This window comes from Pleurodeles waltl, chromosome 6, assembly GCF_031143425.1.
Source record: "Pleurodeles waltl isolate 20211129_DDA chromosome 6, aPleWal1.hap1.20221129, whole genome shotgun sequence".
Classification (NCBI taxonomy): domain Eukaryota; kingdom Metazoa; phylum Chordata; class Amphibia; order Caudata; family Salamandridae; genus Pleurodeles; species Pleurodeles waltl.
This window is the reverse complement of record NC_090445.1, coordinates 1033233662-1033260864: the sequence shown is the minus strand read 5'-3', so window position 1 is coordinate 1033260864 and position 27203 is coordinate 1033233662. Positions and strand designations below refer to the sequence as shown.

The window sequence follows — 27203 nt, the reverse complement described above, 5'->3', positions numbered from 1 at the left end:
CCTCTAAAATGGTGAATAATACACACATATGGCACCTACTGCACCAAAATCCACCTGTCCTGGTAACTACTGGGGATTTTTCTGTCACATATCAGGGAAAAACTGCTAAAATATATCCAGGGATGAGATACTTATCACAACCAATATTTTCTTGGTGGGATAAAATAATTCAAACACACAATTGTCATTTGTGCAGTAATCGGAGTTACCACAATTGTCACAATTTTTTGGACCTCTCAGAGCGAGGGACTAAAACTCATTGAGCCCTCCTGCTATCAAAATCTTCACTGTCTCACAAAGTAATGAGTCAGGATCTGAATGCGTGAGACCTGTTACTCAGAAATACCTCTGCAGATTAAATACCTAAATATGCATAGCAGAGAGCCCACTTGGCCCGTCATACTCATAATCCTTAAATATCCCTTCCCACAGTGTCCCAGTGGCCTTTAAGTCCAATTGAAACATATACCTCTATTAACTGGTTAAATGTGGTTGCCTTATCTTTCCTGTATCTATTTGCATATATGTTACTCTGCCACTATGTGCTGGAAGATCATGTAGATAATATATCGTCATGTTTCTAAATATCGCATGTGAAAGGCCCATTTTTTTAGTATATCTCCTGACCCCTAGGTTTAATCTAGTAATTAACAAAACACTTAGGGTTAGATTTAAAAGGCCTTTTTTGCCACAGAAGCGTCACAAAAGTGACGCTCCGGTGGCGCTATGCAGAGTGCCGTTAACACCACCTTGCTAAATACCGCCTCTTCACACGAGGCACTTTGCGTGGAAGGGGCGAGCAACAGGTGTTGTGTGGGCATGCCAAAGCGATACCCATTGCATTTTGACGCTGCCCCAGATTTATGAGTTTTCGAAAACCTGAAGCTACGCCAAAATCTAGCGCCAGCCAAGGGGTGGGGTTATCATGGCATAACGAGGAGAAATGCTTTCATTTCTCCTCGAATTTTTGCTCTTTCTGCAGCACACATAGGAAGAACAAATGGCCATTGAAGATTGTTTTCATGCAGGAAGTTGTCCCTTCCTGCACAAAATCACAAAAGAGAGTACAGGGTTTTTAAACTATAAATGGATTGATAGTGTGCCAGTTGCGACACTAGACCAATCTTGTACCTTGACTAAAGGTAAAATGTGGATGCAACGTGGGGTGGTATGAGGTCTGTAGAGGGGGATTTCCTTTACGGACTAGGTGGTCTCACACACTATATAGTGTTATGCTTCATCATATGACCACCTAGCCCCACCCAGGTAGGATAATACCACCTGGGCGGACTCAAACTCACTGTTAAAAGAACAGGAGGGAGTGCGTAAATTAGTTTGATTTCTGGAAAGAAGGGTTAAGGTAGGCCCTTCCTCCCCTTCCCCTTTTTCCTACTGCGATTAATTCTGCAGCGCGCAATAAGCATTTGCAACAGGGATCCAACGCCCTGATGAATGCCCAGAGACCCTCCATAGCTCAATCACAAGGGCAGAAACATGTCGGCTACTTTTTTTAGATAGGTTACCTTGTGAGTCATTGCTCTCACACTGGTTCCCCACTTCTTTTAATCACACCACACAGAACCTTCTATTAAACTCACCCTGGTATCTGAGCAGGTGTTTTTATTCCCATAGCACAGCTGGATCCCTTCTTTCCAGAAATCAAACTAATTTACGCACTCCCTCCTGTTCTTTTAACAGTGAGGTTGAGTCCGCCCAGGTGGTATTATCCTACCTGGGTGGGGCTAGGGGGTCATATGATGAAGCATGACACTATATAGTGTGTGAGACCACCTAGTCCGTAAAGGAAATCCCCCTCTACAGACCTCATACCACCCCACGTTGCATCCACATTTTACCTTTAGTCAAGGTACAAGATTGGTCTAGTGTCGCAACTGGCACACTATCAATCCATTTATAGTTAAAAAACCCCATACTCTCTTTTGTGATTTAGTATTATGTTTGGGGAGTCGAGTACGGTGTGTGTCCTTTCCCGCTCCCTCATACTCTCCCGTTGTGTATTACCTTCCTGCACAAAAACAATCCACCCCGCAGCTCAGCCATCCTTGCACCATAGCGCAAGGGTGGGTGCGCTGGCACTCTGCAGCAAATTTAGCCCCGGCGGCAACACAGGGATGCAACATATTCTATTAAATATGGCACATCAATGCATTTTGAAAATGATGGAGGGCAGCGCTCCCAAATGTGGCGCAGCGTCGCTCCACATCATTTTCTTTTAAATCTAAAATCTAAAAATGTTTGTCATTAAACTATTTGAAGCTGCAACACTGGAATTCTTGGGTTCATGTTCAAAACTATAAAACGTAAAATATTTGAATAGAGCCTGTGTGAGATATTGGATTATTGGTTGAGAGGGGTTTGAGGCTTTCTCAAGCAACAACCACAGTTTATTTCAGGGTGAAACAAAAAGTCACCTAAAAAAAAAGACACCTTATTGTGTTTAACACTCTGGTAGCTTGGCGTTAAGCAGTCAGGCTTAACTTATAAGCAAAGTGTAAAATATTTATGCAGCACTTAAACAGATATAAAGGGCAATCACAGCACCAAGAAAGATCCCAGACCAGTTTGGCGAAATAGGGTAAAGTTAATACAAGACAAACAGCAAACCCCCAATCAGTAGAACCGGATATATGCAATTTTTATGATTCAAGTGAAAATAGGGTCAAGAAGCACAGAGCATCAAATGTGGTAATCTGGTCACACCAGAACAGGACAGTCCCAAGTTCAGGCCGAATGCAATGGAGTATGAGCCAGATGAGGTACCAAATTAGGCATGCTGAGAATTGTACCCAATAGAAATAGATGCAGGGCATTGTGCCTCATATTGGAGACCCTGAGGAGCGATGCAGGTTCCTGTGTTGAGATGCATCAAGGTATGTCATTTCCAATGAGGAACAGCGAGTTGAGGTCAGTGCTGTATTGTTACACACTGAATAGGTTCCAGTGGGGAGCTGCGATGTGAGATCCTACATTGAGTTGCATCATGCTGCATCAGTTTCAATGAAGAGCTATGAAGACTGCAGCGGGTTTCAACACACTCTATTGGTTCTGATGGGAACTAGAGCTGGAATAGCTTAGCCCTTTATCCCCACTTCCAAGGGTCCACGACTGGGGAGACACCACTTACGGGTAAGAGTCACAGTAGGCAGGGCCCAGGTGTATGGTTCAAAGGAGCTAGAGCTCTTAAAATCATCCTGCCAACATCCAGACCCTCTATTGTGATACTGCCTGGGAGAAATACACAAAGGCCAACTGTCAACTATGCTTAGTCATGTGACCCAGGAACCGGCTGCAGGCAACTAATGATAAGGACATAAAAAAGCCAACTTCGTATTTTCAGAATTGTGACTTAAAATCCACATTTACCATTAAAGTGGGTTTTAAATTACAATTCCTCAGACACCAAACATGATTTCCTACCTGCTCCGAATCAAGAGTTATCATTTTTGTAAGGTAGGCCTTGCAGTCGTGAAAAATGAATTTGAGTGGGTTGCAACACACTCCATTGGTTCTGATGGGAACAAGAGCTGGAATAGCTTAGCCCCTTTATCCCCACTTCCAAGGATCCACGACTGGGGAGACACCACTTAGGTGTAGGACTCACAGTAGGCAGGGCCCATGTGTTTGGTTCAAAGGAGTTAGAGCTCTTAAAGTCACTCTGTGGTCCAGTGTTCAAAGTGCAGGTCCAGTCCTTCTTCCTCTAGCAGCAGGGGATCAGGGCTGTTCTTCCTGCAGGCAGAGCAGCAGGGCAATAGAGCAGCGGAACAGCTAGATCGTCTTTCTAGCAGCAGAGCAGCAGAGAACCAGACCAGTACTCTGTCTGAGTCTTTGATATATCCAGAACTAATCTGAAGTGTTGGCTCTGAGGATCCATTATTTATACCTGTTGTTTAAGTGGGAGAAGCTTCTATAGTTTTCCCCTTCAGAGATGTCCGGAACTTCCTGCCTTTCAGCCCTGGTCCCAATCTGTCTCTGAGAAAAATAGGCTGTGTGAAGCATTTTGTGAGTATTATGGGTCGGTGCATTTGAAGTGCAAGTGTGATAGGTGACAGCTCTGTCCCTCATTAAGACAGGATGGCTCATCCTGCCAACATCCAGACCCTCTATTGTGATACTGCCTGGGAGAAATACACAAAGGCCAACTGTTAACTGTGCTTAGTCATGTGACCCAGGAACCGGCTGCAGGCAACTAATGATAATCAATCACAGTACTTGTAAAGCGCACTACATACCCGCTAGGGTCTCAAGGCGCTTGGGGGGGGGGGTGGGATGGTGCTGCTCCTGCTTGAAGAGCCAGGTCTTGAAGTGTCTTCTGAATGTGAGCAGGTCTTGGGGTTTTCTTAGGTTGATCGGGAGAGAGTTCCAGGTCTTTGCAGTGAGGTAGGGGAAGGATCTGCCGCCTTAGGATGTTCGTTGGATGCGGGGGACGACGGCGAGGGCAAGGTTGGAGGAGCGGAGTTGTCGGGTGGGGGTAGAAACTGAGTCTGCTGTTCAGGTAGGCTGGCCCGGTGTTGTGGAGTGCCTTGTGTGCGTGGGTGAGGATCTTGAAAGTGATCCTCTTGTTGACGGGGAGCCAGAGAAGGTTTCTCAGGTGGGGGGTGATGTGGTTGCGGCGGGGTACGTTGAGGAGTAGTTGAGCGGAGGCGTTCTGGATGCGTTGGAGGCATTGCAGGTGCTTGGACGGGATGCCAGCGTAGAGTACGTTGCCGTAGTCAAATCTGCTGCTGACGAGGGCCTGTGTCACTGTTTTTCTTGTTTCGGTCGGGATCCACTTGTAGATCCTGTGGAGCATGTGGAGGGTGTTGTAGCAGGAGGAGATGGTGCTGACCTGTTTTGACATGGAGAGGGATGAGTCGAGGATGAAGCCAAGGTTGCGTGCGTGGTCGGTTGGGGTTGGTGGGGCACCCAGCGAGGTTGGCCACCATGAGTCGTCCCAGCCGGAGGGGGTGGGCCCTAGGATGAGGACCTCCGTCTTGTCCGAGTTCAGTTTCAGGCGGCTGCCTCTCATACAGCCGGCGATGGCCTTCATACCCTCATGAAGGTTGGTTTTGGCGGTATGCAGGTCCTTGGTGAGGGAGAGGATGAGCTGGGTGTCGTTGGCATAGGAGATGATGTTGAGGTTATGTTGGCAGGCCACTTGTGCGAGGGGGGCCATGTAGATATTGAACAGCATCGGGCTGAGGGATGAACCCTGGGGTACGCCGCAGATGATGTTGGTGGCTTCGGATTGGTAGGGAGGGAGGCGGACTCTCTGGGTTCTGCCGGAGAGGACGGATGTGGTCCAGTCGAGGGCTTTCCCTTGGATCCCAGCTGCGTGGAGGCGGATTTTCAGAGTGTGGTGGCAGACCGTGTCGAAGGCAGCCGACAGGTCTAGGAGGATGAGGGCTGATGTTTCGCTATTGTCGAGTTGGCCTCTGATGTTGTCTGTGGCGGCGAGAAGGGCGGTCTCAGTGCTGTGGTTTCATTTGAATCCGGACTGGGAGGGGTCAAGGATGTCGTTGTCTTTGAGATAGCGGGTCAGTTGTGTGTTGATGATTTTTTCGATGACCTTTGCCGGGAAAGGGAGCAGGGAGATGGGACGGAAATTCTTGAGGTCCCCCTTAGGTTTTTTGAGAAGAGCGTTGATTTTGGTGTGCTTCCAGCTTTCTGTGAATTTCGCTGTTTCGAAGGAGATGTTGATGACCTTCCGTAGTTGGGGTGCGATGGCAGTGTCTGCTTTGTTGTATATGTTATTATAAGGACAAAAAAAAGGTAACTTCGTATTTTCTGAATTGTGACTTAAAATCCACATTTACCATTTAAGAGAGTTTTAAATTACAATTCCTCAGACACCAAACATGATTTCCTATCAGGACATGTATAACTTAAAAGTACATGACCAACTTTTCAAATGCAGTGCACTCAGCCCTAGGGACTGCTTAGGTCTTACCCTACGGGTGACTTATATGTATTAAAAAGGAAGGTTTAGGCATGGCAAAAGGTTTATTTTGCTAGGTCACAATGGCAGTTTAAACTGCACACATTGGCTGCGATGACAGGTCAGAAACATGTTTAAAAGACTACTTAAGTTGGTGTTACAATTAGTGCTGCAGGCGCACTAATAGCATTTAATTTACACCCTCTGGGTACATGCAGTGCCACTTTATCAGGAACTTACAAGTAAATTAAATGTGCCAATTAGAGGTAAGCCAGTTTTGCCACGTTTAAAGGAGGAAGTACAGGCACTTTACCAACGGTTAGCACTCTTAAAGTGTGCAGAGTTCCAAAGCCAACAAAAAAAGTCAGTAAAAAAGAAGGAGAGAAGGCAAAAAGGTTTAGGACTGAACATTCAGAGAGGACCAAGTTTAACAGCCTGCATTTTGATCTGCTTCTTTCTTACCTTAGTAACGTCAGCACTGACAAATCGGAAGAGCTTTCTAAAATAAGAGGTCCTGGCTTTGAGATTCTTGATTTCTCCTTTCACAAAGAGAAGTCACATCCATTAAACAGCGTTCTATGGAGAGAGAAGCTTGCTTCAACTCAAGAGGGCATACATTATTGTCATGTTAAATTTCCTTACCAATTCTTTAAAACAAGTGTTGTTATCAGAGCAGCGATGACCATAATGAGGGAAACAGTGATGGTAATAATCTGATGAACTGCCAGACCTGTCAAAACAGAAAAAAGTCACTGTTAATGAGCTGCAATAAATCAGAATGAAGCAAAGATATAAAGACAGCAAGATTTGTGCCTGAGAAAGTCTCTGAAACCAAGTTTCAGTACAAATTAAGGTTTAAGAGCCCCTACTGCCTCCTTGCACCACAATAGTGTCATTTTTTTGAAACACAAATGTGGCCCAATGAGCCAAAATTGCTGTGCCAAATTTACAAAGTAGCACAATGCACGCATTGTGTCACTTTGTAACCCTTTGCGCTACATTATGGCTGCGCCAGGAATAATGTATGCAAAAGGGGTGCTCCACCATTAGTGGGGCCAACAAAATGGCACAAAGAAATGTAAAAGCTTTCTTTGCGTCATTTATTTTGACACTTTTAAAAACCACTCACAGGAGGTGTTAAAAGGAGGCATGCCATTGTTTTCAATGGGCTTTGTAGGATTTTTTAGACTAATCCTGCAAAGCTCTGAACTAGCGTCCAAAATGTTTATGCTGGTTCCCCTAACTACTGTCATGGTGTGCTGTATCTTAGATATGGCGCACACATGGTGGTGTTAGGAGGGTGCTAAGGAGCACAAGAAAAGTACTGGGTGCAGTGCCATTTTTCTTAAATCAGGCCCTAAGTGTTTAGCTGATAAATGGCAAACAGCAATTATTTATGCAATGAGCTTCACTTCTTATCTGCAAACTGATTCTGCACTCAAAAAGTCTGCGTGGAAAACATGCCTTTGAAAATGTGATGTGTCCTGCCTTGCCAAGCACATCTACTTGGGCGGAAAGTCAGAGCAGTCAATGTGCTTGTCAGAGGACATTAGTATCATAAAATGCACTGCTTACTAGTGTTTGAATTGCTTTTATCACAAAATAATTTACAGGTCACCCTGCTCATTGGATGCTTCATTACGGCTTGCTTTGACATTCAATTCTCAAATATAGCACAATAATGAAATAAATATAACAAATATTTTTGCTCTTATGTGGCATAGTTTATTGAGGTTACTGTTTTTGTGTCATGTAATAAATTAAATGTATTACATCTTGTGATAAATTGGGTTGTTGGTTGACTGGGAAATGAACCCTGGTCAAGCAACAACCACAGGGTGAACCACAAAAAGTCTCTAATTTGACCTGTGCTTTACCCTGGGTAGCTTGGCACAAAAAGCAGTCAGGCTATTAGGCAATGTGTTAAGTATTTATGCAGTACACAAACAGCAATACAGTGAAAACACAACAAAGTAAAACCAATTTAGAAAAATAGAGAACATTTTAATAAATGTTTTGACATCAAAACAATCAAAATCCAATTGGTAGAACAAGAGTTATGAAATTTTACATTTTAAAGTTCAAAATAACAAGTCATCAGTTTTGGAAAATGGCCAACTGCGCACATTTAGCACCACAACTAAGGGTCCGAGGAATGGATGGAGACCTCTTGGGGGTTAATTACTTCTTCAGCCTGGGTCCAGGTGCAGGTTCAGGATGGCGGAAGCCTGTTCTGTCCTTGTGTCTCAGAACAGGAGACCAGCTAAACCAGCCTGTGGAGTCACATCTGAAGTCCTGGATGCAAGTGGTGATGCAGGGCTCTACATCAGGGCTGGCCTCTGAAAGTTCCAAGCTGGCTACAGGCAGCAAAGCAATCTTTCCAGGTACAGCAGCAGTTTGGCACACTGCATAGCAGATCACAGAAGCAGGCAGTCCTCTGAGAGTCCTTCCGCAGGTCCAGTAATGAGGTCAAGAGTGGGTCAGAGAGCCCTATTTTTATGCCCTGGCACTTTTCTCCTAGAAGTTGGGAGACATTTCTAGATGGGTTCTCTGAAGTTCTAGGAATTTCCCGCCTCCCGTGCCCTGGCTCCCTTCTGGCTGCACTGAAAATACAGGGTTGTTATGCCTATTGTGTGTTCGCAGAGTCCAGCCTATTCATGTGTAAGTGGGGCTGTGCTTAGCTCTGTCCCCCCATCAAGTCAGTTAATGGCCCATTCATGTTCTGTTAATGCCACTATTGTGTGACTGTCTGGGGTGAATTCACAAAGTCTCAACTGTCAGTAACACCCACTCATGTGACCCAAGGTAGTCTGTTGACATACAGGGCTAAAGGCAGGAAATGCCAACTTTCTGAAAGTGGCATTTTCAAACTTGTAAAGATAAATCTAACTTTACCATTAAATAGGGTTTATCATTACAAGTGAATAGATGCCAAACATGATATAGCTACTACCTCTGGTTTAGGAACTACAACTTATTAAATGTAATAAGGAATCCACAATGTTATCTTATGGGAGCAGTAGGCCTCACAGTAGTAAGAAAGCAAATTTGGGAGTTTTTCTCTTCTGGGACATGTAAAACTAAAAAGTACATGTACTGCCTTTTATTTACACAGCACTCTGCGTTATGGGCTGCCTAGGGCCTACTTTAAGGCTGACTTATATGTAATATAAGGGGAGTCTAAGACTTGGCAAGGGTTTTTAAATACCAAGGTAACATGGCAGTGAGACACTGCATTCAGGCTACAATGGCAGGTCTGCAACAAGTTTTAAGGTGCCACTTAAGTGGGAGACACAATAAGTGCTGCAGGCACACAGGTAGCATTTGTTTTTCAGGTCCTGGGAATATGGTACATGTTAGAAATTGGGTCTTCGGTTGGCAGTCAGGTTTCCCCCAGTCCAATCAACCACCCTCACTCTAGTCAGAGTAAAGGAGAATCACACTCAGTTAACCCCCACTCACCCCTTGGTAGCTTGGCATGAGCAGGCAGGCATAACTCAGAGACAATGTGTTAAGTATTTGTACCAACACACAGTAATACAGTGAACCACTATAAAATGACACTACACAGGTTTAAAAAATGTTAAATATTTATCTAAATACACAAGACCAAATATGATAACAATCCACTATACACCATTAAAAATATGACCTTAGCACTGAAAAACACAAAAATAGTGCCTAGAGGCACAAATACTGCAATTTGATGTTAAGCTGTGCAGTGACAGAGTCGTTTCCCACAATGCAACGCCACTGATGCTGTTTACAGAGTCGTACAGACCCCCAGGTACAGTACCTTTGTAAAACAAGTAGAAAACAGGCCAGGGAGATAACCCTCAAGCACGAATGCACAACGAGGTCCAGCCTTTGTCCCCTTTCACAGGCAGAGGCAGCAACTGCAGGATAACCCAACAAAGCACAGTCACAGGCAGGGGCTGCACTTCTCCTCTGTAATTCAGCTCTTCTCCTTGGAAAAGATTCGTCCAGAAGTGATCTTGAGGTGATCTAAAGTCTGGGGTTTTGGGTCCACTACTTATACCCCTTTCTGCCTTCGAAGTAGGCAGTCTTCGAAGGAAAGTCTCTGTTATTCATAAGATCCTGCCTTGCCCAGGCCAGGCCCCAGACGCACACCAGGGGGTTGGAGGCTGCATTGTGTGAGGGCAGACACAGCCCTTTCAGGTGTGAGTGACCACTCCTCCCTCCACTCTAGCACAGATGGTTCATCAGGATATGCAAGCTACAAACCAGCACCCTTTGTGTCACTGTATAGAGGAGTTGCACAAACAGCTCAACTGCCAAACTGACCCAGACAGGGAATCCACAAACAGGCACAGTCACAGAATGGTTTAAGCATGAAAATGCCTACTTTCTAAAAGTGGCATTTTCAAACTGAGAATCTAAAAAACAACATCATTAAAAGATTTATTCTTAAATTGTGAGTTTGGAGACCCCAAACTCCACATTTCTATCTGCTCTCAAAGGGAATCTGCACTTTAATAATATTTAAAGGCAGCTCCCATGTTAACCTGTGAGAGAGATAGGCCTTGCACAACAAAAATTGAATTTGACAGTATTTCACTGTTAGGACATGTAGAATACATCAGTTCATGTCCCACCTTTAACATACACTACACCCTGCCCATGGGGCTACCTAGGGCCTACCTTAGTGGTGTCTTACATGTGTAAAAAGGGAAGATTTGGGCCTGGCAAGTGGGTATACTTGCCAAGTCAAATTGGCAGGTTAAACGGCACACACAGACACTGCAGTGCAGGTCTGAGCCATGTTTAGAGGGCTACTAATGTGGGTGGCTCAACAAATGCTGCAGGCCCCCTTGTATCATTTGATTTACAGGCCCTGGGTACCTCGAGTGAACTTTGCTAGGGACGTATCAGAAAATCAAATATGCCAATCATGGAAAAGCCAATTATACAGATAATTTATGCAGGATTTATACAGGAGCATTTGCACTTAAGCACTGCTCAGCAGTGGTAAAGTGCCCAGAGTACCAGAAACTGTAAAAACAGAGTCCAGCACACAGAAACAACCTGGGAAGTTGAGGCGAAAAGTTAGGGGAGACCACGCCAAGGATACCAGGTCTAACAGTACACCACTCGACAAAGGACTAACATGTAAATTAAATATGCCAATCAGGTATAGGTCAGTCAATCCATGTTTTTGGGAGAGAGCACACGCACTTTGCACTGGTTAGCAGTGGTAAAGTGCACAGAGTCCTAAAGCCAACAACTAAAAATCTAGCAAAAAGTAGAAAGGAATAGGTTTGGGGGTGACCCTGTGGAGAGGGCCATTTCTCATATATCTCATCTACTTTCAGTAGCGGTTTCTCCTTTAGTACGGAGGAGAATTGCCTCACCTGTTGTGAGCAGCTTGCAGCAGCAAAAGTAAATTAATAAAATGGTTGTTAGCATTTTATTATAAAGCGCAGTAGGTGTGCTGTTCTGGCTCAAGCTCTCGGACATGGCCAGGGATGATTCCTGATGGATAGCAGCACTGGATGATGAATAAAGCTAAAGTGCAGTGTGCACGTCAGCTAGGCTGGCTGTCCTGTGACAGCCAGCCCGACATGCGCACTTCAGACCAAACCAATATGAGCTGCAAGAACAGCCCAGTGGACTGCTGGCACAGACTCCTAGTCTGAAAAGGAGTGCTGTGTCAGCCTATTCTGACTAATCATGGTGCTACTCTTGTGCTGAAAATAGCATGACAGCAGCTCCAGGATTGGTTAGGTTTGTTGTTTTTTCTAAGGAAAGCTGACTCAACATCATCAGGCTCTTAGCTGACACTGGTATCTGTAAGTTTTTCCAACATCGCATTCCCTGCCACCACTACATCCATAATTTCATCTGGGCACAATGTTTATGCCACGATAAGCTCTGGAGCTAACACTGAAGAAAGTGACTGCAAGTGAAATTTTACCTTTCCCCTCTATTCTTCAAATCTTTACCTTTTTCTTTCTATGCTCAAAGCATTGCTCATTTGTGCGACATGTCTGCTAATGTGCAGGTCCCTCAACTAAGAGGTTGCTTGCTACGGCACACAAATAAAAGTAAATAAACAACTAATTATGAATGAATGTGCAAGTTTCAGGCCTGGTGTTGTTCAGAGGACCATACCTGGGGAGGTTTACCAGATTTACACCAAGACATCTTAAATAGGGGAAGAGGTGAGTTGGTGAAATCTGAGTGTTTAAGTCGTAATATTTCTTAGCTAGAAAACTAGGAAAAGCCGCATCCATTCAGATCAATGCCTTCAAAGGTCTTTTAGCCTCGCCGAAGATGGCTCAGCGCACTTTTCTAAAGCCATTTACTGTCTCCCATTTGCTAGTGCTGCTCAGCACACACACCCAGTGACCACGCTGGTAAAGCGGACTTAGTGGAATGGGGGAGAATTCCACAACATGGCACGACTGTACAATGTTTGCGAAATGTATGTTGCACAGAATAAATGTGCACCCCCCTGTAAAACCTTTGTGTAAGAACTGAAGCCTACCCATTTTGCATTTTATTGAATTGAGCTTCCAATTCAACACTTCTGAACATTAGAACATTATTTTTACGTGATTGCAGAGGTATGTGTTCACTTACATGCAAACACAGTAGAAATCTGGTCAGTTGTACTCGTTGGCAGTCTGTGGTTATTGTTGAAAATCTCGTAGGCAATCTAATCAACAAGCCAACATTTTTGTCGTCTGCTGTACGCCCCACGGCTTTCAAATGTCACTAGCCACCACTGTCTACTTTTTAAGTAATTAATAATGGCTCCTTTCAGGACATTTTGTGTAATATAACACTATTTCATTTCAGAAAGCAATCTTGAGAGTTTTTTGTAATGCCCCATCACACTATGACAGTATTTAAGGACATTTCAAATTTTGTCCAATCATCATATATTAGGAGGTTATCAAAAGTGGAATCCACCTTTAACAAAGGATCCACTTTTACTTTCCACCATCAATGATAGCTATCATGTATTAGTCAGCAGATCACTTTGAGATTTCCACCCCACCAACAAGTCTCAGGGTGTTCATGCCATCACTATTGTGAAGGCTCGTATACAAGGCCATATTTTTTCGCTTAAAAGGGTGACCGTTCAGATAGTCGAAATAAGAGCAAGCTTAATAAATACTCTTTCATCCAACTGGAATCCTCCCAGCTGCCTTTTCCATTCAATTACTGGAACTCCTCACCAACTGGCACACTGGCCTCAAGTTCGAATTGATTTTCTATGTCATTCATTTAGTCATGAGTACGTGGGAAAAGTTGGTTGAGGAATCTGGCAAAAGTTTTGATGTTGCAGACCCATAAGATTCCAAGTTGTATTTGCGAAGATATTTTCTAGAACACAAAAGATTGAGCTTTCCTTTGTTGTTGGATTTGTTGCACCTTACAACACTGAATGATGCAGACAGATGTACAAGAAATTTCAATTTTCTAAAATGTCACCCTTTTCTGGATGAGTGATTACAAACATATCCATAACGGTAAAAACATTGACGTTCTCCTGCGTCACAGCATCCAAGCCAATATTCCGCCTTTTTCCCTTTCTATGGTCAATATTTTCTGACATATTGCCCAGTCTAAGGTGGTGTAGTCAACTGCCTTGCATATGGGCACTGCCACACTTTTTAAAATCAAAGTATTGGCTCATCAAACTCAGAGATTACAGACTAGTGTTTAACCATGATTAACATGAATATACTAAATCCGTTTCGAATGAAGAGCCTTTCACATCCTCAAGATCAAATGCATTATTGGCAAAGGTCTCCGCATAATTTAACTTATAAAAAAGAATGATATGACTTATTCTATCTATGCAACTATGATCTGCAAAGGCCACGATCATCGTCTTACTGCAAGTCGAATCTAAGAGACAGAAGTTTTACAATACAGAGCTGCATCCTCCTGAACTATTTTCTTCCTCCAGTTACAGAAGAACAAGGCCACCTCCTGTCCTCCCTGCCACAGAGTAAGCCATCCATCCAATCTCAACTTCAAAGCACACATTACTTTAGCACCTACTTCATTTCAGAATCTTAATTGTATAGCTTATTTAGCTTTACAACTTCGATTAATAGATTAATAAATCAAACATAAGAACCGATTATATAATTCAACTCTGCATATCATGTAACGCTATACAACAATGCTTTAAAACTTGCATCACTTTAAAACAATTTTTGCAGAGAGGATGGAAATTAAAGATAAGAGTTTATTAGTGTAATTATATTTCATTAATGAAATAACCTAAGACTTCCTTATGTTTATTCCATATACGTTCGTCAGTTGCTTAACAAAACTGGAAGGGGGTATGCACAGAACACAGAGGGGGCGCCCCCTCTGAACTCACTCAGGCCAGGTGCTGTGCTGGGGGTCCCCATGGGGGGGCTTTGTTATGTTCCTGATGTTAGAAAAGTGGGCGGTGTAATATTGCATGCATCACCACACCAAAAATATGTTTTTTTTCATAAATATACCCTTTTGTCTTTAATTGAAAGACTGAAAACGTATTTTCTTTTGAGTACTATAGAAAACGTGAATGTCAATCAAGCAGTAAAAAATCACTTTAAAATGCACAAACAGAATCCTACATGTGGATAAATATTTTCGAATAAAAATGTAATTGTTCAAGTGACTAAAAAGCCTCATTTTTAAAAGTGACCCTTAAGCAAAATGAAGTCATTTATAATATTCTTACTTTTTCAGAGTACTGCATGTAGGTTCCAAGCCTCGGCCGCCCCTTGCCTACTGACAGTACTATACTTCATCATAGCTAAGCTTATTTCACCCTGCTTAAGATAGTTACATAAAGGTTAGCCGTCATATGGCTGTAGGTATTTGTGTTCCTTTTTTGATCCATACTTTTCAGGCCATAAAAGTTCTCTGCCCCATCTGATGTCATAGAAATTTTGAAACCATTGCCCTCTGGTTGTGACTGGGCCTCAGTGTACTAGGCTACTGAGTCGTGAAAACCATGTCAATTGTAATGAAAGCGACAGGAGGCCGAATAGGTCACCGAGCTTTATTAAAAAAGACAGCGAGCATGGCATGTTCGTAGGATCTTCATGGACAGCTCTGGAGAGAAACATTCTAACTGCTGAGTATATCAAAGGCCTCAATGCATGATCCCTGATGGTTAAACAGTAAGATTGCAAGGTCATAACTGACAAGCTTAATTCGCCGATATATTTACTGACAGAGTACCCTGGTAATAATAGTCTGAGGCTGATTGCTAGGTAGGACAAAGCACAGGAGGAGGACCAACAAAAGCAGAGTGAACACCGTGTCTTTGGCACTGCGAACATACATCAAAATGAGGGAAGGTCACACATCAAGGAAGCGCGGGCTCTCTACACGGTGTCTAATAATACAGAGTTACTGAGAATAGATTGCCTGTCCGTGTTCTCTTTTTCTCGGTTCTGTGCCCTTCCTCTCTATTAATCTCATCCTCTTGTGTCATTATAGTATGAATCTGTTTGGTCATTTGTGCCACCCTTCTATTGCGTAAATGAGACTGCACACGTAAAAGAGGGGCGCTTACCTTAGCTAAGATAGACTAAAGCAAATGTGCGAACTCCACAACTCCCAGGGGTGGCGTTAGCAGGTACAACGAGGATTTTGCTTTTTCTATGTGCTTCTGCAGCACACATAGAAGAAACAAAATGCCATGGATGATTGTTTATGTGCAAGAAGGGACACCTTCACACATATACAATCATACCTCTCAACACAGACACCCTTGCACTATGGCACAAGTATTCCTGCATTGGCACAGGCGGCTGAATTTAGCGCCGGCACAGGGGGAAACACAGGGGTGTCCCGTATTCTTGTAAATGAGGCGCATCCCTGCATTTCAAACTTTCGTGGGGCTGCTAATTTTGGCACAGCACCAGTTTCTTGTAAATGTGGGCCTTAGTTTGACCGTAATCGAACTTAAGAGCAAGCCACATTGGTTTTATATTTCTTTGGAAAGAAAGACCCAGGTTAATGTTTGCAAACAATAATTTGGGAGTAGGTGAGTTTGTACAAGGCAAATGCTGGTCATAAAATCATAGTGCTCATAGTAATGTGGCCTTTAGGCATTTAAGTTTTTTTCAAAATATTTTTATTGTGACTTTCGTTGCTAGTATTATGAATAGACATAACAATTTATGAACAGACACACAACATAACAATGTTCTTTTACAGACGTCTAATCGGTATAATCGATTCAGAGGTTGCACACGAGATGAACAAGCTAATGGTTAAGCACATTTGTAAATTTCATCAAGCTATTCCTCGGAATCAGGAAGAAAAGTGTATAGTAAACAAAACTATCCCCATCCCATCCAATCTCAGTGATGTGTCCTAAACCGGGATTCCTTGAATGTCCCAGAGTATTTCTCCTTCCAGAAGATGCTGTCACGGGCAAAGTGTCAATGGGGAGCATTGCTTCAGCTGTGAGTGCGTTTTTCAATGTATGCACGGTATCAGCCACCTGGAGTGTGGAGCGGGGAAGGGCAAACGGTTCACTGGAAAATACAGGGTGGGATAGCAAAGCAGGGTCTTAGCAGTGTGGGGCAGCATGAAGGCCTGGTCAGTCTATGTTTAATTTTGATTTCCAAATCAGTTATGCATAGAGCGCTTTTCAGGTTTTGTCACTCACAGTTGTACGTGCTGTAATCGTCTGTAAAGGAGAAATATGTGTCTAAAATCGAACTAGTTCGGTGTGCACCTCAAAACAATTGTTTTGTCCAGTAACACAACCTTTTTAAAGCAACGGAAGCGTGTTTTTAATAGCAAATGCATGTGTACTGTCACCAGTGTTTTTCTCATATCACATCTGTTTACTATTACAAATGTATGCAAAGTAACACTGTCGCCAAGAAATACCAAGTAGCACAAGTCTGTGTACTGTTAGTAGATTGTGCACTGTTACACAAGTTTTCACGTGTAATGTCACCAGTATGTGTCTATTATTTGCCAATTTTAGTCCTTGAGGACTGAAAACTGATCAGGTTTTTGTGACAATCAATACGAATATTCAAGAAATAAGTGGACATACATATGCAACTATATACAAATGGCTCTCATGAATATTGGTGGTGGCCGTTCAGAAAACCACACCAGTTTACGTCAGTCATAATTAAGAATATTTGATCCTTGGACTGGGAAGCGTCTTTCAGGGCAACTGGGGTTGTTGTGGGGAAGGAGGGAAATGGTTAGAGGCTTCTCAATTGGTTTGAGAAACAGAGGTCTCTGCAGGTCAAGCGGACAGCTGGGGAATCTGGGTAGACATAAGAATAACCATATAAATATCAAATGTGTAACGTCAATAATGAGTTTTTTCATATATAGTGCTTAATACCACACTTCTGAAATTCTAAATTCTAAGCACTGTAGATATTTGGTCTTGCTAATATCAAATGTATTGACATTCAAACTATTGACCCTGGAATGATGAAAGACTGAGCTGTCTATGCCGAGATTCATCCCCATGACCTGCCCGTGATGTCACCCTTTTACTCAGCTGTGGTACCCAACTTGTAGACGTTGTGGTAAGTGGATGCGTTGTAGCCCCCTGGGGTTGGGGACAGCAGCCAGTCTATGCTGACTTTTAGATTCCCAGAACGTCCTTGGCATCGGCCAAGACAGCAAAGTCAATTGACTATTTGGCAATGCGGTAAAATGTTTTAAACATCATATAATAGTCTGCAAAATGTTTACTAACTGTTTACTAGCTGTTCCTTTTCATTTATTCCATCCTTTTTTTTTAAACAAATGCTTTCATCGCGTTTTCTAATTTGTATCTTTAAAAATAACAACTCATTCTTGATTTGTTTATACCTGTCACCAATTACTTTCTCTTTCACCAAAACCCAGGGCCCTTCCATCTACTGCATGTCGCCGACTTCCACTTCTGAGCACCAGCATCTGTTTGAAGCAGCCATAGGCTGACATAAGTCCTATACAACTAAACACTATGTGAACATTGTGACCCTGAGTGTAAACGGGGTTACTGTAAGGGGTACCGACATTGACACAAGAACATGTGTTTAGAACATTTGCTCCAGCATTGCAATGTTTGTCTTTTGTTTCTACATGTTCATTTTAGAACATTGTACCCTTAGAATGTTCTAGGCGCATTATTTCCCTATTACCACTGGCTATGCTGATCATTAAAAGCCTTCTCCCTCATTATAGGCTCTAATCAGCATCTCAGGTCTAGACCTCAGGTAAAGGGACTTTAATGAATGGTATAGCCCTCAGCTGCGGACTACAATGCATTATTGGAAATTGAAAGATTGGGTGCGATGTTCCAATCAATGTAGTTGTGCAGGATCATTAATAGCTACAGAGGGATTCTGCTCCAAATTTCCAGTGTTTGTTTCTGTGTCTCACTGTATAAGTTAGAACATTCTACTCTCTGCCAATCTCAGTTGGTACAGGCCTGAGCTGTGTGACTCAAGAAGATGTACTGTAACAACAGGTATAGCTCTTGATACAAGTGAAGCTTTTGGTTGAAAAGAAACTGCTACTGGGAAAGGGCAAATTTTAGGCTAGGGGAAGATAAGGAAGCAGCCGAGGCACTCAGGGGCATATTATGAATAACACACGTAGAGCGGTGCAGCAAGTCACCTTGCTGCATGAAAGTGAAAGGGCAGAAATGCTCCGTATTTAGGACAATGCAGCACATTCCTGCCTTCTCCCCTGTGCTGGCTCCCTATTGGCTACCTAGCGCCAGCACAGGCACCCTTGCATCATGGTGCAGAGGTGCCTCCGTTGCATGAAGGATTGATTGTTTCTGTGAACAAAAACAATCCCCTACGGCATATTCATCTATGAAAGAGGAAGTAATGAGGAAAAATAAAGATAATTCTCCTTGTTACACCTCCCCTGGGGAGCATAGCCTTTTGGCGCATTACCAGGTTTACCAGTTCTGGTAAATCAGGAAATGCATTACAATCCATGGGAGTTGTGCAGGAACACCCATGCAATGCACAGGGAATTGTTTCCCAGGGCAGAGTTTGATAATAAAACTATTTGCGCTGTATTCCTTTACTCCAGATTTATGAAGCCACTCAGGGCCACGCAAAGTGATCTTGCGTGGCTTCATAATTCACATTTGGGGTTTTGGTCCTGCATGTACCAGATTGCATGGTGCAAATGCGATACAAAGGCCCTCATTATTATGCCCCTGTGATTGGGGTCAGGTTTACTATTTTACTCAATTACTCTGTGTGAACAAGCCATAGAGACCTAAATAAATGAATGGAATCTTGGTACAGGCAACTCCCAAATAATCATAATCCAAACATGATGTCCTCTAAATTAAAAGACACAAACGTAAACAATCATTTGGAAGTAAAAAAATGTGCTCAATTGTTAAATGACTCCCTAGCCAAACGTTATCTAGCATTTTACAGCCTGGGGCCTGCACCAAGAAAAACTGAAATTGCCAAAAGAACTCAGAAGGTAATGAAGACAAATATTTAAAACATAAATTATCACAGGTCATTTGCTCAGTTAATCTACTCAGCACGCCTATCATTTTAATGAATGGCCCTTTAAGACAAAGTCTACTTTTCACTGCACATGACAGCCCTACATGCCACCCCCATTCAACCCAAGAGGGGCCCATAATCATTTTTCTTTCTTTGTGCCAGAGACAGCTCTGGCTGATCAATTAACCCTAGTGTCAAGAAGTCAATCTTATTCCACTGGAAGTCAGCAGAGTTCTCGGAAAAGCTTAGAACAAGAAATGAAAGCTAAATCAAAGCAAATTATTCTAACTGCTTTCCGGTGAGCAGATATGTGTCAAAATTAAGAAATGTATTTTTCTGTGATCATTTGGACTTCTGAGACACAGGCATATATAATGCTTGTTCCGGAAAGGGCTTTTTGGTGTTAAAGGTGTGTAAGTGTATGGACATAGATCGGTGTGTGTCCCAAGTGAGTCGTAAAGAATTGTATCAATGACCTTACTTTAAAAACCTCGGGCAGTTGGCGTCCTTGTGAAACGTTGCTTTACCAATGTGCACATCAACCCCTTGTTGAAAGAATAACAGTCTGACAGCAGAATCAGCCTTGCTTACGCCTACATGAGTATTCCTGACTTATTTGAGAATTTCAAAACAGTGCAACTTTAGGGGCACAAAGACTAATTCGTTGCCATTAGATTTTGACTCAGAGCAAAGGGTAAAAATTCAGAAAAAGAGAAGGGAAGGAGAAAGGGAAATAAGGGAAAACAGTGACAAATGACGAAAGCTGTTATCAAAAAGGAAAATCATGCATCAAATAGAAAATGTGCAGTACGGAAAGCAGGAGGTGTTAAGTGGGATCAAAACTAGGCAACGCTGACATTCGCATTGGGGGCTGCAAGTACGAGCCATTTGTATTAGAGAGCTTCACTACGGCCCTCTGTTTTTATTTTCAGTAACATCACCATGAATGTTAAATACTAGTTCCTACAAATGTCCTACAATTGTCATTTTCACACTGTTGTACATTTACAAAAGATTGACTTCTAGGGCAGCATATTTCTGTGCAAAGGAACTGATAAACGCGAACATATCACGAGGCACAGCTCACTGGGGACCAGCCCATATAAATTCTTGGCTTGTACAAAAAATGTTCTGCGCTATAAAATCACCTAAAAGTACATTTAATTCATTGGTGTGGAATGTTAAAGTATTTAAAAAAGATTATCATAAAAATTGCCTTGCTGGAGTTATCAGAGGTAAATGAAAGTTATGCTTTGAAATATTAGTACCCAGATTTATTAACATATTCTGCTGGTTTTGCATAATAACAGTGACGCAAACCCAGGACAACGTGTTTTTGTGGAATTTCCTATCGAACCCAAATCATGGTTTGAAAAGTTGTCTTAAGTAATTCAAAGGTGCGATATGTGCTACTTTGTGTAAAGGCAGTGTACCCTAAGCGGTACATGGGTTTTCACATGCAATCAGCCATTGGTTTTGATGCAAATCCCTACCCAAAACATTTGTAGGCATGGATTTACATCAAATATTATGTCTCCTCAAGGCAGGTGTAATGGTGGAATAACTTTTAAAAGTCTACACAATTTTGAAATGCACTTTGGTGCATGGGTGTGCAAGGGTGTGTGTTTTCGCACAGCAGACTAAAGTGTTACCATACAGCAAGAGAAGAAAACATTGCTTTGTTTTAGAAGAAATGGTGCTGTTCTGCCATCTGTCTTTCATGCAACTTCGGGGCATACATATACTATGTTTGCACCAAATTTTCTCATTTTCTTGACGCAAACAGAACTCCATATTTATATTTTGACACTAGACATGTCTAGCATCAAAATATTTGAGTTAGCACCATTTTCTGGCTGCGTGCACCTACCTTGCGTCAATGAAATGCAAGGTAGGCATGCCCATCTAAAAAATTGTGCTAACCCCATAGCCCCATATTTATCCCCCCGTGCTAAAATGACGCATGGGTGGGAGGAGGGGCTCAGTAATGGTGCAAAGCTTGCTTTGCACTATTATTTAATGGCTGGGTCAGACCAGGCGTTAGGGGACCTGTGGACCCATTTCTATGGTGAAACACAGGACCTACAGGTGCCCACCCCAAGGCCTAGGAACACCCCAACCCACACCAGAGGGACAACAGAGGATGGGGGACCCCATCCCAGGTAAGTAGGGTAAGTATAGGTATTTAAAAAAAAACAATTAAGTGCCATTGGGGGCTCTGACATGGGCCAGCCCTGCATGGCACTGGCCATTGGGCTGGTGGGAACGACTCCTGTCTTCTCCAAGACATGAGTCATGTGGTATGGATTGTTTTGAGTCAGGAAATGACGTTAGGCTGGTTAGAGGCATATTTTGCCTCTAACCAGCCTAGTGTCATTTTTTTAAACAAAAACCCCTTCCCCGTTGCCACCACCCTCACCTGCCTAACGTCATTTTTTCTGACACTAGTACACCTTGAGTGCCAGCTTGTGGGATTCCATAAATTTGGTGCCTGGCTGGCGTTATGGAATGACGCAAGCTGGCACTATACCTTTTGATGTAAAACTACATTTGCACAGTTTTGCATCAAAAAGTATAAATATGGGCCTTTGTTTGCTTTGCTATATTGAGGGAAAAGTTAGTACATCTGCAACCTGGCCTGTTTTCTTTTAAATTTGGAGGCACTTATGAAATAGACTGTTTCACAACTTTTTATTGTGCAATTGCTATCATCTCTATTGTGTATATATAACATGAATAGAGTCTCCATTTATTGCATGCCAATAACATTTTGCAATAATATTAAACCATGAAGTGTTCTCTGTGTTAGTAAAAAGCAATACATAGACGGCAAACTAAGAAGTCAAGTTCCTTGATAGGGCAACCTTTGTAGACCATGTGCAGCCAACCATTAGCAGCAGAATCATTTATGTTGAATTGCATGCAACGGCCTAGATTTGGTTGTTACCGTATTTTCTTTTCTTTTTTTCTTTAGACTGTTCTCCTGGAATATGATTAACTGAGGGAATGGTATATTCCCTCAGTATCAGCCACAAAATATTATTTCACAGTTTCATGGTCAAATCATTCTGACAGCTAAAATATCCACGGATAAACATATTTTCTATTTCGTCATTAATCTTGATGTTTCAGGCATTGTTTAATAGAATATCTTGCTACCTGATCGGTTTTAAATGATGTAATTTTAATGTCTATTAATACATTTATTATTACCTTTTGGTGTTTTATGAGATGTTATATTGCTTTATTTGTTGTGTTTTATATTACTTTTTACATTTTAATTAAGTACTCTTCTATTTTAAATATGTTTACATTCATTCAAAACTTTGGACCATTTGTTAAGTATGTCAAGTGTTGCAGGATTAACAGAGATAAGGGGGGTACTGTTTTTCGATGGAGGGCTCAAACTCAATTATCATAATTGTTGTTTTTTCAGTTTTTAAAAGTGCATTCGTTTTGGAGGGGTTCCAATTTTGTAGGTAGTGTTTCCATTTTAATGATTTTTTATGCCACTGTTTTGATATTCAACAATATGTACAAAACCTAATACTTTTTAAATATTGGGGTTCATGTATTTTGGCCTGTATATTTGTCTTTGTTTATATAATGGACTGAGTACTTTACTGAGGCTTGGGAATAATAAAGTTTTACATTTTGGTTGAAATTATTTTCTCTTAATAAAATAGTGTCTTTTTAATTTTAACAGTAATTAAATTATAAAAATAAGCTGCATTTATTTTTCAATGTTTTATTTTTATAATTGTTTTGCTAAGTTGTGTTTCTTTGGCTTATTTTTCATTCATGTTACTGTAATACCTGCAAAATATGTCGCAGGTAGTTTTAAAAAGAAAGTTAATTTTAAATGAAGCATAAGTATTAACATTATTTTTCTAAATAAATGATTGATTTAAACACTACTCACCCTTTTCTAAAATGTGAGCAATACTTGTTACGCTGTAGTAGGTGTATTATAACAATTAGTTGTTTCTATGTGTGGATGTAATTTGTACTGAAATATAAAATAATTTTTTAATACGTTCATGTTTTAATCATTCTTTTAAAATATGAAACAGGAATTTTAATTGTCTATTTTTAGTTTCAGATCTAATTATTCTTATACATTTGCATAGAATTTAAATAAATGTTTACCTTTTTTAGTGACGATAATTACATGTTTATTTAGATTCCTTTAATTAAAAATAAATATTTTTTTACATTATATTTTCAAAGTTCTTTTGTGCTACATTTTTATAGCAGATATTGTGGTCAATTATTAATTTGATATACAATGTTTGTCATAGGGGGTGCTTTCATAATCTCTATTTTTTCACATCACACAGTTGAATGGGGATGAACCAGTTATTGCAAAACAATGGATTATAATACCTGATCCTTTAAAAAAAGACTTTCCTTGCAACAAAGTGTTGGAAAGTGGATTATTGCTGAGGGCACTAATACCTACACTTAGCAATGGGCCACTAACCCCCACTAGGATCAGTTAGGTCTCAATAAATTAACCCCAGCTCAACCCTTGGTAGCTTGGCAATGAGCAACAAGGCTTAATTTAGGAGACAAAGAGTAAAGCATTCAAGTATCCCAAAACAGTAATTAAATAAAACACAGGAAACAGTTTAAAAATCCAAAACCAATTTATGAAAATAGGAAATATTGTTAGCTTTAAAATGACACCAAAACGAATAAAATCGAATGAAGGGAACCAGCGATATGAATGTTTAAAGAATTGGGCCCATATTTATCCTTTTTTAGCGCCGCATTTGCATAATTTTTTTATGAAAAAGCGGCGCAAACGTGCAAAATACAATTGTATTTTAGTAAGTTTGTGCTGTTTTTGCATCAAAAAGTGGCACAAATGCGGCGCTAAAAAAGTATAAATATGAGCCTTAGTGTTTTTTTAGAACTTAGAAATAAATAGTGCCAATCTGGTCGCACCTCGACTGGGGAAAAGTCACAGTTTAAGGCCGATGGAGCCCTGCTTGAATACAGCAAGTGGGAGGCCTTGGTCAATAGCTTACCTTCGGACTTAGTCGTTTTCTTGAAGATTTTCATCTGTGGGACAAAGTCTCCAGTCCAATCCGACCTCCCTGGAGCCCTTCCTCAGATACATGCGGCGGGAGCCCTCAGTAAAGATTTCTACGTTGGACTTAGATGATTTTTCAAGATTGAAATTCTTCGACTGGGGTAACCTGAATCTTGATCTGACGTCCTTGGAGTCCTCTTCGGATACACTGTGCGGGAGGTCCAGGTCAACATTCTATGTTCGGACTTAGTAACTTTTTTGCATAGTTTCTTCAGCAGGACAAACTTGCAAGTCACGCCGGTTCGCGGTTGAGGCAAGCTGGCTGGAGTTGCCGTGGTGGGTTGGTCCTTTTATGGAGCTTTTTCCAAAATGTTCTCTAAAGTTCTCCAAACCTCTGGATCTTCTTCCAGAAGGTCTTTTAAGGTCTTTTAGGAGTCCACAGCTCACCCGAAGGTTCCAGAAGCTCTGATTTGCTCCTTGAGGGTGTGGACTACAACTCCCAAAATGCACCTGGCTCAAACTCCAAATTGGCCACTTGACAGTGGTCAACTGGTCTGTTTCTTCAGGATCTGAGAAAGGGGGCTCTGGCTAGCAATGTTTCACCTGTAGAAAACATGGAGTCCCTCCTTGAACCAGTGGAAGCCAGACAAAGTCCTTCTTGTGGTGAATGCCCAACTGCCCTTCAGAGTGCAGTGTCCAGATGCAGGTCAAGGGTCCAACAGGGCAAACCTTCTTCTTCTGATGTTCTTCATTGTAGGGAACTGAGGTGTGCGTGCAGCTCTGCCATATTTATCCTTGCTCCTGGGTGAAAAACAAGGGGTCCGGGTTCTCCAATCAGATGCAGGGTCCTTCCCCCTGTGATGACCAAGTCTTGGGAAGTGTGGTATAAATCAATCCCAGGGAGCAACATTCTTCAAAAATCCATCATGGCTGAAACTGATTTTTGGAGGTTACATCTAGCTGAGCCCACCCACAAGTGGCAAAAAATCCTAACCACACCTCTCTCGTGCCCTCTCCTAATCTAATCAAGAGGTCACCTAATTGGTTTTGCAGGATTTGAGGGAGGTGCTGGGATGCTCCAAATGTCCTTCCCTGCCTTTGAAGACCAGTTTGGCAGCCCACCCTCTTCCTGCTTCCCCAGAGGTATCTGACACTTAGGGGGACATTGTTAATTAAAGTACAGTGTCCCTATTTTAGCCTACGGAGGCCAATCACTGCAGTGAGGGAAAAACAAATTTGGCTATTTACCTCACCAGGGCTTAGAAGACAATTTTTATAAGGTCACTTCTTATATTTACATAGCACCCAGCCCTAGGGGCTCATAGGGCACCCCACAGGGGTGACTTATATGTAAAAATAAGGTAGTTTAAGACTTTGGAAGTACTTTTAATTCCAAAGTCCAATATCCATATAGCTTTAGTTTAAAAGCAGCCAGCAAGGCAAATGGCACTGGGCACCTCACCAGTGCACCTATAGGTGCACTACTAATGCTGAGGTCCCTAAACCTACATGCCCTACCATATACTAGGGACTTATAGGTAGGTTGATACTGCCAATTTTAATTAGCCTAATTTGCATATCCACTTTACACAGAGCACTGACCCTGGGACTGTGGTAAGCAGTACCAAAGGCACAGCAGAGTCAATAACCACCAGTATCTGTCCAAAAAGTTTGATCGCCATGGAAAGGCTGGAGGAAAGCTGAGTTATAATCAGCACTGCCTCGCCGAGTTCATCTCCGCCATGGCTGAGTACAACTCAGACCACTATCAGCCCATCAGGAACGATGTTCCTGGCGGTGACAGCAGTTCCCTGATGGGTACAGCCGGCAGGAATGTAATTTGGCGGTCTGACCGTCACCATGAGAATAGCCGTCCTTGGACTGCCACACTCGTAATGAGGCCCTTGGTGTTTCAGAGATAGGTCAGTGCACGAGTACCTACATTTCAATCTATTTTAGTGGGCTGCGAGCATAGACCCTTATTTCCATATTTATACTTTTTGACACAAACCTGTGACATATGTCCCCCGGGCATGGCCATTGGGCACAGTGCCATGTAGGGGGGCTAAAGTTAGGCCCCCATGGCACTTTGAAAAACAATTAAAAAAACTTACCTGGGATGGGTCTTCCCATCCTTAGGTGTCCTCCAGGTGTGGGTGAGGGTGGGTGGGGGTGTCAGTGGGGGAAGGGAAGGGCACCCGTGGGCTGTTTTAATGGTCTCTGACCATGGAAAAAGGCCCACAGGTCCCCAATGCCTGCCCTGACCCAGATGTTAAATAATGGTGCTAAGGAGGCTTAGTGCCATTATTTAAGGCCCTCCTCCTCCCGTGCGTGATTTTTGCACAGGAGGATAAATAAGGCGCTAGGGCCTTTGACTAATTTTTTGCCCGGGAACGCCTGCCTTGCATCTCATTGACGCAAGGTAGTTTTCTGCAGGCAAAACATGACTTTAACTCCAATATTTTGGAGCTAGACATGTCTAGCGTCAGAATATAAATATGGTATTAAGTTTGTGCCGGATTTGTGTAAAAAGAAATTACGCAAATCTGGTGCAAACAGAGTATAAATATGCCGCTTAATGTCCATCCAAATGGAAGGGTATATTATCTGAATTTCATCCATTGTTATTGGTGCCTCTGTTTCTGAAGGATTCAACCTTAAAAAGTTGAATTATAGCCAGCGGTTAACTACTATATGATTATGAGACAGTTTGAAGTGAGATGAGATAAAT

At 42.1% G+C, this 27203-nt stretch overlaps 1 protein-coding gene across 3 annotated transcripts in view; it reads right to left on the bottom strand.

Moving 5' to 3' along the window:
• The window catches only part of AJAP1 (adherens junctions associated protein 1), a 994606-nt gene that overhangs the window by 266825 nt on the left and 700578 nt on the right, over positions 1-27203 (bottom strand). For all 3 annotated transcript variants that reach the window (XM_069239967.1, XM_069239969.1, XM_069239968.1), the window contains exon 3: positions 6578-6665. In XM_069239967.1, coding sequence (XP_069096068.1) covers positions 6578-6665 — 88 coding nt within the window. The remainder of the gene's footprint in view (positions 1-6577; positions 6666-27203) is intronic.